The 13,129-nt window shown below is 38.0% G+C and overlaps 1 protein-coding gene across 3 annotated transcripts in view; it reads right to left on the bottom strand.

Moving 5' to 3' along the window:
* LOC127655524 (protein tyrosine phosphatase type IVA 3) overlaps nucleotides 1-13,129 on the bottom strand; it is a 51,482-nt gene that overhangs the window by 3,395 nt on the left and 34,958 nt on the right. Inside the window, exons 1-5 of one of the 3 annotated variants that reach the window (XM_052143401.1) lie at nucleotides 9,202-9,425; nucleotides 7,868-8,495; nucleotides 7,537-7,629; nucleotides 3,732-3,862; nucleotides 23-97 (exon numbers count right to left, since the gene is read on the bottom strand). In XM_052143401.1, the coding sequence (XP_051999361.1) occupies nucleotides 23-97; nucleotides 3,732-3,862; nucleotides 7,537-7,629; nucleotides 7,868-7,972 (404 nt within the window). In that variant the 5' untranslated portion in view covers nucleotides 7,973-8,495; nucleotides 9,202-9,425. The other 2 variants (XM_052143402.1, XM_052143403.1) reach the window with 2 other exon arrangements.

The raw sequence follows: 13,129 nt of genomic DNA, 5'->3' as shown, positions 1-13,129 counted from the left end.
GTTTGCTGTAATGTATACTCACTGTCTGATGAACTGAATGGCATCCTCATATTTCATCCCACTCTCTATAAGCGCCAGAGCCACCAGGACTGGAGCACTGCAACATACACACAGCATTTACAACCAGGAAACCTCAACTGCTCAAACAGCTTGTGTGTGAAGCCCAAGAAAAGCAACAGGCATTTCTTGGAAAAGGGTTTCTACCTAGTGCATGTGACAACAAGTTTTCAGTTGAAGTAGTTTAGGTTTTTGTGAAAGGTAAGACACATTATTGTATTACACAGGAGGCTTTTACAAATATAGGGGTCAAGCGATAACCAGGCAGCACAATTACAGCAAAATAAAAAAATTTCAAATACAGCTGCCACAAATAACTAATCAGGAAGTGTAAATTACTGCATTCCATTCAAGTCTACTCATGCTGCATTAAACTTTTCTGTTGACGTGTTTTTTTGTGTGCAGTTGTTAAGTAACCATAGTAACCAATCACAGACATGTGTGTTGCTCATTGTGTATCATTTATTCACAATTAGATTTTTTTTATGTTGTTAAGAGGATCAATGTGAAGATCACTGTTTATTGTTGTTGTGCACATCAGTAAATCAAGACTGTCCATAATGTAATTCAGGGACACATTTTTGAACTTATTTTGGATGTGTAGCCTACATGAATATGGCACACATCTGGCCCACATATACAAGGATTTAATGTAAATTATATAAATCAAATTAAATAGCAATTACAATTATCAAGAGAAATTAATTACAATCAAATATTTTTTGTCATAATAATGCAGTCCTGAAAATCCTTTATATTTTAAAACCAGAACAGTTAGGCCATATATATATATAAATGTTTTTATTAAACTAATATCATGATACGCTAATGTCAAAATTACTAGAATAAAATACATTTTTAATTGAAGAGTGATATCACTCCCTCTTAGGGACCTTTATCTATTTTTACCAGCTGCGCTAAGGATACAAGGAGCTTTGAAGTCTCCACTGAGTGTGTCCCTTTCCAATGCGTAACAAAGCAAACTGGGCCTAGTAAAGCAAACATTGGCTCGCTGTCTAAAACTGCAGAGGGCTCCCACAAGAACGGCAGCCTACGTCAGAGAGGCTGGTGCTTAACTTTTTGGCGAAAGGGTCGGAGGTCAAAGTGGGGGGGATGCAGGCAGGGATAACCGCAGTGCCATTAGCCTACCACCACTCCTGCATTTTGACCGACTGGCTTGATGCTTTAAGCGCCACAGCTTAATTAAGGTCTGTGTGTGTTTTGACATCTGGCAAGATAAGAGGTCAACACAGTGACTACACCAGGCTCCTCAGCTGAGAAGAGATATAAGGAACACAGTGGAGCATTTTAGAGAACTGCTTATACCATTTCCATCTTTGGACATCAACCTTTGTGTCTCGATTAATAAACTTGGATTAATATTGTGCGTCTAAGTGGACAATAAGTTTTGGCACAGAGTGGTCAGGCAGGGAGAATGAGTTTGGCCGGGAGAGGACACAGGCCAAGACTGAGAACTGTCGCCAGAAGGTATTTGTGGTAATGCAAAAAAATTATTATTAACAAATTAACAAATGTAAATAGTAAATCTCAAACACTGCACTAACACAAGCCAGTTTAAAGCTCTGGCAGAGATTTTGCACACACAATCCTTGATTGCATTCTGATTGTGACAGAAAGCAACAAATCCTGGGGAAACCTGTTTAATAGGCTTGATATGTTTGAGAAAGAGTATGAAGCTCACCAACAAAGTTTGACCACCATGAGCAAGAGATGTCAGATAAGCATTTTAAAGTCTATAAAAGAGTATGAGAGTGGTGCAATGTGGAAGTAGAGCAGGAAGTATTATTGCGTGATTCTGCTTGGAGCACGGAGCGTCTTTGTTCTATAATGCTCCAAGATCTCTTCATCATGAGCATAAGACATATTACCACCCATGTCAGCAAGAATTCACTGCATGTTAAAATGGAGCTGTATCTGGGTGCAAATTATGGTTTGGAGCAAAATTTGAGCAGGGATTCTCTCTTAAGTGAGATGGGAGCGAGCAAAGCGCAGGAAATTGAAACCCATAGTGGATTTAAAGCGGAGTGATTGCAGATCTTGGGGAGTGGAAACTGCTGATGCTCAACTTATATACTCTGGTCTACACGTTCTAAATACCTAAACCCCAATGCCCTTACACCAGGCTGAAAATTAGCAATTAGACCTGCTTGCAATCTGTGTCTGCAGAATTATGTAAAAATATACACAAATTTGACTGCATAGTTTGGGCCCTGATGTTACTTTTTTAAATGTAAGTTTTAAAAGTGAACAAAGTTAAAAGGTTCCCTGTATAATTTACAGCATTAATTGAGAGAAAATTTATTTTATATGTAAGCAAAATGGACATTATCCTAGTGTGATCCCGTGTTCACATGCGTGAACGTTGTATTTTGGCTTCGCTATACGTAACACATAATTTAAACCGACTGAATACAGTTTACAAGACTCTAGACTGTCGTTTAAGGGATAAACTTTTGGCACATTGAGCCACGTGACGCTTCTGCAGGTGCTGAGCCAACAAAAGTGCCTCTGGAAGTGTTTTCGTAGAAACCTGTTTTGGTGTAAAGAGTAGCGTCTCTAGTTTCATTTGATATGCCGCTTTAAAAAAATGCATACATTTTTCACGTGCTGATAAACATGATGTCCACGTGCATGGATTTTGGGACATCATTCCATCAAAAGTTGAAAAAACATGTTAGTTATTTTGAATAACTTTCAACATGAACACATCTGTGGGTCACTTCTCTTCATTTTAATTTACATTTTGTTATTTTCATTTGTTATCACTGTACAATTTGTTTCTATTCATGAACATTAGTAAATGCATTCCTATATTCACAGTGCATTATCACAGTGAGAATCAATGGGTTGACCAAAAGCTGAAAAATACTGCTTTCAGAGGTTTTACATGATGAAAATAAGGTGTATTTCAAACTGTTCTGAGACCAGTGCAGACATACAGCACACTAGAGGTTAAGGCATTTACTAAAAAAGGAGCAAGGGATCAGCCAATAGCGCTCTATGCATCTGAGTGCATTCACTCCTAAAATCAGACCAAAAGTTCAGTTTCATGCTGCAGATGATGTTTGAATTACTCAACATGCTTGGCAGACATGGGGCAATGGTAATCAGTACATAGATGCAGAATTTATAAGGTATCATTTTATTGTAAACATGGTTGGCAGTGATTGGATGATGCTAGCCATTACTTTGAATTACAATTAATTATTCTAATATCTGATGTAATGTCTGTAATGTCTCAAAAACAACCAAACTCCTGGAAACATAATAAACAATTTGATTTAAAAAATCTGACTTTCTATAGCTTCGTCTTATTTAAAATTTCACAACTTACTCCTGCTGTCCCCATATGTGGACAAACTTTTAGGAAAACTATTTGCTCAAGAATGTATTTATTACATGTTTATTAGGCGCTATTAGTTACAAATCAAAAAGGGAAATAGAAAATGCACACATCAGTCATGCTGGGTCTCAGGAGGTTATAACTTAAATATACGTAAATTATTTAGAACAGAATCAAATCTTATAGAAATAAAAAAAATCAAATCAGGAAATCTGTATCAATAACCAGTACTACTTTCAGTCCAATTAGAGATATGCAATTCTTTATATTTTGGAGTTGTGTGATGTATAACTGATTTCCTACCACTCACCGACCCAGTCCAGCCACACAGTGCACAGCCACACAGCAGCCTCGATCCTCACGAAACTTATTCTTCAGCAGACTGAGCCAGTCATCCACAATCTTCGTAGGAGGAGCTGCACCGTCATCAAATGGCCAGTCCTGGGTGAGAGAAACAGTAGTATGAGATCTGTGAACAAAGGGTGTTTTTAAATATGGATTACTGCGTGTCAGTATTGAAAAGGAATCAGAGAGGGGAAAAGAAAGGAGAGGAAAAAGAAAGACAAGAACAGAAGGTAAAAACAAAACATTAATGAAGAGAAGAATCATTCCTATCATCACCAGCAGGTGGTGCTGTACATGACAGCATTAAACAGCATCTTTGCTCTTTCTCAGATTCACAGCAGCCTTCGAAACCCTTTGATGATTCCTGTGTGAATTTCACAAGTAATGCAACAGCAAACATGGCAAGTCCGCTGGTCCTGTCACTTTTGCCAGTTCACTAAGTTTTTTCAAAAACAGTTCCATCTCAGCACCATGTGCAAGAGCTGAATCATCAGAAATGTCATTTAATAAAGGAACAGAGCAAACAGACACAAAAATGTCAAGTTCAACAAGCTCTTTAATAAATGTCAAAGTTTAACATATATTAATTACATTTCTAAATTTTTGATTGACTTGAACAATAGTTGGAGCTTCTCAGCAATCACATGCGCTCTTACACTTTATGCTTTAGATAAATCTTTTGGGATATGATAAATGCTTCAGCATATCAGAACTTCAGTACGGAAGAACAAACGCATACAGTCTGGGCCCAATCAGACTCACATGCAGATATTAAAGCCTTTCCGCCTCAAAGGCAGCTTTTCATGGAAGACTGAATCTGAATGACACGTTTTAAACACAAATGTGCTGGACCTAAATACATCAATGAAGAGACCACAGTGATTTGCATTACTGGTGTTCTCTGAAAAGGGGACATTTAGAGACCATTTTTTATGAGGACAGTCCATGAGAATCTCCAAGTTTAAAAATAACATTTTAATCCACTAAGAGGCCCCTCCTTGTCTGGTATGTCAACAGTAGGCTATTAATTCCAGGAGTCCATTCCAAGATAGGAGTATCTGTACTCTTGGCAGGGTACACTGACTCCAGAACCAGCAGTGTGGGCCTAATTGTGGTAAATGCCCTGGAATTGGAGGCCAAGTCATTTACTAAATAGGGAGCAATAAAGCAAGTGAGCATCCTATAGCTCTCTATGCAGCTAAGTGCATTCACTCCTAAAATCTGACCAAAAGTTCAGTTTCAGGCTGCAGATGATGCTTGGACAACTCAACATGTTTGGCAGATATGGGGCAATGGTAATCAGTATATACAGTATATTTGGAATTTATAATGTATCATTTTATTTTTGCATGGTTAGCAGTGATTGGATGATGCTGGCCATTACTTTGAATCAGAATTAATAATGCTAAGTTCTGATGTATGCAACATCTCAAAAACATGAAAAACCAACACTCCTGGAAACATAATAAACAATTTGAATAAACAAAAAACAAAACGTTATATAGCTTGGTATTATTTAATAATTTTACTAAATTTTCTAAATTTAAAACTTACTACCGGTGTCCATTGTCCACATATGCTGCCATACATTTTCAGGGAAACTATTTGCTCTACATTTTTTATTATGTGGACACAAAAGTTACAAATCAAAAATAAAAATTGAAAATGCACACATCAGTCATGCTCAGGTTTCAGGAGGTTCAATCACAAAAAACATCATAGTAAAGAGAGAAAGAGCATTAGTGAGTGAGCGAGTGAGCAAGAGAGAGAGAGAGAGAGAGAGAGAGAGAGAGAGAGAGAGAGAGAGAGAGATGGGGTAGAGCAAATGAAGGTCAACTTAGTATCAGGGTAAAGTGTGTAATTTTTCAATGTTTTCTCCTGCTCCAGCTTGAAGTGGATAAAAAAAACTAAAAATAATCCATTCAAATGTTAACTTCCCTGAGAGTAAACACTATGGTGTTTTAAAATATTTCTCCGCTTGTGGTCTGACTTGTCAAATTGTAGCTCAACCAATGGTGTGAGTTTGGGGCAGGACTACATATTTGCCTAAATAATGGAATTGAAGTACAAAAACGACACACTTTATCTGTAAACAATTACCCTATTTAAGTAGACTCCAAAGAGCTTTATAAAATAGCTCTTTTAGAGGAACAACTATGGCAGTTATTTGCAAACTAAACAAAGGAACTGTATCTTGTCTAGCTGAGCACTAACATATAAAAGCAATGTTTGTAACCAGCTCTGTGTTACCTTGATGAAGAGCCATGGAGGTTGTTATCAGACTAAAGCATTAAATCTCGTCCAGCTGGGCATAAACACATAACAGCAATGTTTCAAACAGGCTCTCTCTTCTGGCGTCTATATAAAGTGTTTCTCTTCAACAGAGTGTTCTTCTAATGGCACTGAGGAGAAAGTTGATTTACATAACTGTGTGTCTGTTATGCTGCATGCTTCTCATGCACTTCTTCCTACTGTTTCTAAAAGTAAAACCTGGGATGCACCAGCATGCTGAATGAATCTAGAATCACCTCAGGTCAATCTAAGATGCTTAGACATCAATATTTCTGGAATTCTTAGCCAGGGAAAACTTCAATAAAACAAACCATGCATATTTAATATAATTCAATGAGAGGATGAATAGAATTAAAGGGAATTAGGGAGAAGTCTTAATAAAAAGTACAAAGGGAGAAAGATCAAGCTCCCCTCCAGCTTCCATGGTAACGGGGAAATGTTGGTGAGCTAAACTGAAAACACATATGGATGTTGGACTCAAGCAAGAAAAAGGTGACGTGAAAGCAAAGAAAGCTCAAATGTTTGGCAAAAAGCAGGGAGTTATAGGATTGTATTCTCAAACACACATGCCTTCAGGTCAAGCCCTGAGATCTCTTCAGAGGACCAGAGCATAAGCAACCTCCTCCCAATCCATTTACCATCATATCCAATGAGTCATGACTATGAGGCTAAGCACTTGTGTTCCACGATTAGATAAGCATTGAATGATTTTGTGTTTGTGGCCAGTGCTGACAAAACTCATCTTAGATGAGCCATTGTTGTACAAATCTAAGTAGTAGCTTCACTTGCTTTCAGGAATCAATCAACCTTCATGATTACAGAACCATCACTGCAGTATAGCAGGGGTTTTAATTAAAGGACGGGTGTCATGGAGTGGCATGACTGCGGTCGTTTCCAGGATCATTACATTCAGAGTGAGTGTTTGTGTGCAGATGGACACACAAGTCAAGAAAATGACTAAAGGTCACTGTTTAAATGCAGGTACTACATTCAGTACATTTACATACCAAGTTATAATCGAGCAACAGCAGGTTTACATAGTCGAGCTACAGTATTCATCTGTCTGTCCAAGTATACATGACATAATGCATAATCGAATATTTGAAGGATGTCAGCAGAGCAATTGCTGTAAAAAAAATTTGCACTTCACCTCTGTCTTTGGGAGAAAGCGCATAACATAGGATAATTGTGGTCAGATTAAAATGTATATTTGCTGGATGAATAATTGTTGCCAGCTGAAACATATTAATCACTGCAATAATGATCCAATCATAGGCTCTTAAGTATCTGCTTATTTAAATCCAAACTGGGATTTAAATTTTTTTTAAAGATTTGGCTAGGCAGTGTAGCACCTGTCTGTGATCAGAAAAAATAAATAAAAATAAAGTAAAAACTGCACATGAGAAGGTAATTTGAGAGATACTTTGTACATATGAATATTTATTTACAGTCTGACTAGGAAAGAGAATATATCTTACCATGACGGTAATTCCATCCTTCTCCAGTGGTGTCTTATCATAGGTGATTTCACATACACGGACCACTGTTGTTGCTCCGTATTTCTTCAAATCCTGAAATATGACATTGAGTAAGTTCTGTGAAGTTTGTTTTACCAAGGGACAAATGAGTAGATGGTAAATTATGAATTTGATGACTTTCCTTCCATTTACGTGAACCAATTGCACAAGTTTCACTTGACAGTAATTACAGACTCGTCTAGAGCAAGATGTCTGGAATGTTTTTGCAATTGTCATACACCTCTTTAATAGGGGTCTGGTATTGTGTCTGCGAATTTGAATAGCCTCTCACCTCTATAAAGCTGCTTAATGTTGCATTGGTGGGGTTGTGTGTGATCAGGAATCGCATGTTTTTGTAGCAGACCTCAACAGGAGCCGGACGGTTCATCCTGACCATGCTGGTGTCTCTGCACTTTATAAAAAACGAAACACCCAATCCGGGTGAGGATCCTCAACAGTCCACTTACAGTACAGCACTACTCTGGTCTACAGAGCAGTGCTACAGCAGATGCACTTTCACAGTGAAGGAGATCAGGAATTAGCAGGATCCTCTGATAAAAGTATATATATATATCTCTATTAATCAGTACATGAAAAATTTAAGCTGCATGGGATTTTGTAGGCCACAAGAATCTTCCTCTTCCAATGCCTCTTTCTACTTTGAGTGGCAACTAGACTAGTGGAACAGTGTCCGGTAGCCAAATGCCAGGTGCAGCGATGCCAGTTAACCCATTTGGTGCACAGCGAGTTGGTCAGTCAAAAAGACCAGCAAGAGAAGGGCAGTGAAGGTGTTTCTCTGGACATTCAGGGGCGGATCTGAGCATATCCACCCGGGATTAAGCGTTGCGATGTTGAGCTTGGCAGTAATCACCACTGCCCTGACGGAACTCCATTAACGAACAAGAGGTTGTTGGAGAAAGCTGTTAAATAAGAGAACAAGAGAGACAAACAATCAACAAAATAAAAAAATAGACACAAACACGTTTACATGCTCATTCTGTAATAAACTCAATTTACTTTGGTACCTTGTGGAGTTAAAAACAATTTTTTCAAGCAATAAATTACATGGCTAATGACAGAAAGATGACTAATGCAGACATAGATAAGTTAGTAGTAAACAATAGTTAAGCGTATAATAATTTTATTTCAGTCCAGGGTTTCAAAAACGACCAAATATATAAATAATACAAATACCTTCCTAAATCAGAACATCTTAAGCAATTCAACAAGACTAACATCCAACAAACTTCATTCCATAAGCAGAGCCTGAAACAAATTCCTTGGAGTCGCAATTAAAAATGAGCAACAGGTACGACGACAGAAAACTAGCTCCGACTCACGCTCTCTAAAGAGACATTGACAGAGGCGCGTGACCTGAGGGGAAAGTAGGGCTCACCTGTGCCAACTTCTCAAACAAAGAGACGTTTAAACAGAAGAAAATTCACCGGTTCCATGAACGCATACACACAGCGGTGAGTTCAAGACGGAGGGAGAGAAAGTGAAGTAATACTCCAAGCGACCTCAGTTAAACGCCGTTTCTCCAATAAGACGCGTGAGAAAATCGGGCGGAACGAGCGCGGTTCTGGATGATCTCGCCCCGTGACTCGTGAGAGCCGTCCCCCTTACCTCGGCGATAGGCTGTGTTCCGCTCGGGACTCCGGTGGGAATAGCTGAGGCTGAACAGTTGCGATCCGTAATAACAGTCTCTGCTCTAAATCAGTCGAGGCTGCCTTGGCTTGCCATATGACAGTGACAGCACTCTCCGGTAATGTCACAGACAAACGCACTCATAATGCTCTTAGGAGACATGCCCACCCCCACCTCCCTTCCTCTTCGTTTCTCGCTCTCTCCAATCTAACATTAAAAATAGCACGACCAATGAAGCTATAGGTATCACCACATACGCACCACATGCCTGGTATGTTTTTTCAAAGGCATGTTGACGTTTTACATACACGTCATTCCTCACTAAAACAAGAATGTTAAGAAACTTCTCCTGTAAAAAAAAGTTGTTACAAGGCTACTGCGAGCAATTTAAAGCTTATCTGCTTCCACATTAGGCCCTGAAAATAATTTAAATATAATTTTATCCAACATGACTTAGCAAGAAAGCATATTAATGGAATGTTGCCTACATATAACTCCTGATAAACTTGTGGCATCTGTTGACTCAACATGCAATGCCTTGGGTTGTGTAAACAGAAAGGTCTATTAATCAAAGTGTTGGCCTTCAGAGTCAGTCAACTGCTTTCTCAAATGAACCAGGAGTAAGGATTTACATCATATTGATACAATTATATAAAAAGCGGACTTTTTCTACGTTAAAATTGAATCCAAATTCATAATACATCTCTAGATGAGCCCATGGCATGTATACAGTTTATCACATCAGCACACATTTAATAATGTAAAGTAACATGAACGCAAAAAACTAAAACGTAAACGTTCCTTACACAAATCTATCATAAAGCTTCAGAAGACATGGAATATAGCACACCCATGTTTTTTTTTGCCATTTTTTAGCTTAAGAGCTATGTTCACTTTTGATAGAAGGTGGACTTTACACTTTGACCCCGTTTCCACCTGGTATTAAAATGTGTTTCGGGCGATCCATTCACATGTAGTCTGACCTAAATACAGGTCTAAACCGGGTCTAAAAAGTTTTGTGATTGGATCACAAAAAACATACAAATGTGGTAAAAAAAACGCACGTGACCATACGTGTCAATAAACCACTGCGCTAAAGAGTTTAAAGATTACAAGCGGCTTTAAAAGGAAATAACCATCCGATCGGAAAATTTAAAAAAGTGGATAAATACACAATGACTAGAGCTTCACTGATCTTCTCTAGTGTGTCTGATATCAACACAGATAACAAGCACAAACACCTGAAGCTCTTTTGATACAGGTAATCCACTAAAATAACAGATATTTCTGCTTGACATGTTGCGTTTGTGCTTAGATTAAATTTCAACTGCATCTGGGAGAAACAGTGCAGCGATTTTTCATGCTTTTTTTTTTTTTTTTTGTCTTTTCGGACATTGTTGCGCTTTATTATAATGCAGTAACATACTGACATAGTGATTAATGTATGTCATCTAGTGATGACCTAATTGTACCAGTTCACCAAATCATTATTTGTTAATCAAACTTTAATTGTTTGAAATAGTTTGCATCTTGTGTCAACACTGATCCATAACCTTAACCTGCTTTTCTGACATTCCTGACACACCGACTAGAAATCAGCCGATAATCGGGAGTAATATGATCCTAGAACTGGTGATATCTGCTTTTCCTAACTCTTCTTTGCAATGAACCGCTCCAACTAGTTCATAATTCGGACTGAACGCTCTGGTCGTAATCATTCTTGAGTCAATAGTACAAGGAGTCAGTTGCAGTAGTTCTCGAGTGAAAAGCACACTGAACTGAGAATTGCCTCTTTCGGAGGTGTCCAACATACTGAGAACCGATGAGCTGCTGATACTGAGCTTGCGTGTGCCATGTGATTAAGGGGGCAAAATGTACAGTGCATTCAGAAACAATTCAGACCCCTTAATTTTTCCAATTAAGTCAATGTGGTATTTCATTTTTTTATTTTTTAATAAATTTGCAAAGTTATCAAAAATCTGTTTTTTGCTTTGTCATCATGGGGTATGGAGTGTAGACTGATGTGAAAAAATATCATTTGAAGCATTTTAGTATAAGCCTGCAACATAAAATGTGAAATGTAGGGTCTGAATATTTCAGAATACACTGTATGTTTCTGATGTTTTTTGCTGAACAGCAGAAAGTATAACAAATAAAGCATACTGGAAATATGTTTATGACTTGATTGGAATAACGTTTTATCAAGGTATGACGATGATATGGTCGCAACAGTTCAAGTAAGTACACTGACTGGGGGAAAGCAGCTCTCGAGGAAATAGTATGCCGAGTCCATCACAGCAGTTAACGAGTCACCAGAACACTGAATTGAGAATAGCCTCTTTCGGACATGTACGAAATACTGAGAACTGATGAGTGAGCTGGTGATGAGCATGGTTGAACTGATGACTTGAATGAGGGGGTGAAACTTTTCAGTCGAGAGATGTAAATGAATTTTACTATCGAGAATTGTGCATGCAGAATTTATTTGAAGTTTTTATGAGCTGGATCATGGTTTTTGTAAAAAGGGTGAGTTGATTAATAGTAGTTTATTCACTTTAAATGCTTTAGACACATAGAACATCCGCATTTGTATAGCAGTGTTAGTATTGGGTGCTTTAGGGCAAAACTTTAATGTAGAAAACGTATTCAAGATGCAGATCACTGAATGAAACACTGATGGCAATAAACAACCATATTATTAGAAATCAGTGGAATAAAATGTAGGCTAATAATCAGCAATATGCATTTACATGTGGTTTTATTTAATGTTTATGAGTGTGTATTTTACGATGCCGGGGTATTAGCATTATGTACAGTGACGTCATTATGCGATGGCGTAAAATAACTGGTGACTAGGTTTTTGAACCAGTTAATTGAAATGTCCAAAATAAATAGTTTGAGGAAAAGAATCAGACTTCCCATCGCTAATGTCATCATGAAACAGAGACCCTCCCATCCAAATCCGAACACAAGTGGTCACAGGAGATGCAATTAAGTGACCAGGTGTAAACAGCGATGTGTCTCACCTGCCCACATGATCACCCGAGACGCATCTTAATACCAGTTGGAAAAAGGGTATTTTTGAAAGACACCAGTGCTACAGAAATGTATGGCTGATCGACAACATAACTTTTATTTGCAAGTAGAGTTTGAAGAATTATATAATTGGGACTATCTTCTTTATATCACAGGGATGCAAACTTATGAGAGGTGAAAAAGTCATAGCAGGTGTTCTAGATGCATATTTTCAGATAATATGTTTGTTGTATTTAAAGCTTTTTTAAGTGTTTAAGCTTAAAGTAACCCTTTCAAGTGATTTTAATAAGGAAAATGTTGCCAAACAATTTGGGTAAAATAGCTTTAAAAAAGGTGACTTTAGCTGAAAGTTGAGCATTTTGCATCCCTTTGAGATTATCATTCCGATACATAAAGCACATAACTCGTGTTACACTACAACACTTACACAGATGAGAAAACAGATTCAACATGGACTGCCACCCCTTTGGTTGCCCTGCTATTCTCGTTGAGGGCTTAGCATGTCTTGAGCTTAATCCTTTTACATAAATCTGGAAGGTGGGATAGGCTACTTGGGCCAATAGTGCAGTATGTTTTCAGGTGCTCTGTTGCCTCTAAGATAAATATAGACACTCTGACCTATGAATGTACACTAATTTGGACTGTTGGTACTCTCAGTTGTTTATTTTGCCTGGTAGGCAAATTGTTGTGCCATCTTAATGTAAGACATTTAACTTCATTAAAACAAAATGTATCGGTTTGTAAAGCTAAGGACAAGTTTAAAAAAATGAAGATGAAAAAGGCTGGCAAAATAGGCCTACGTCTGAGCTCTCTGCAGTAAAAGCAGTAGCATGCATCCAGCTCTCATTAGACTGTTGCTGAATTAACCAGA

This window comes from Xyrauchen texanus, chromosome 15 (assembly GCF_025860055.1).
Source record: "Xyrauchen texanus isolate HMW12.3.18 chromosome 15, RBS_HiC_50CHRs, whole genome shotgun sequence".
NCBI classification, from domain to species: domain Eukaryota; kingdom Metazoa; phylum Chordata; class Actinopteri; order Cypriniformes; family Catostomidae; genus Xyrauchen; species Xyrauchen texanus.
Note: the sequence above shows the minus strand (reverse complement) of the source record. Positions and strands in the feature narration are given on the sequence as shown.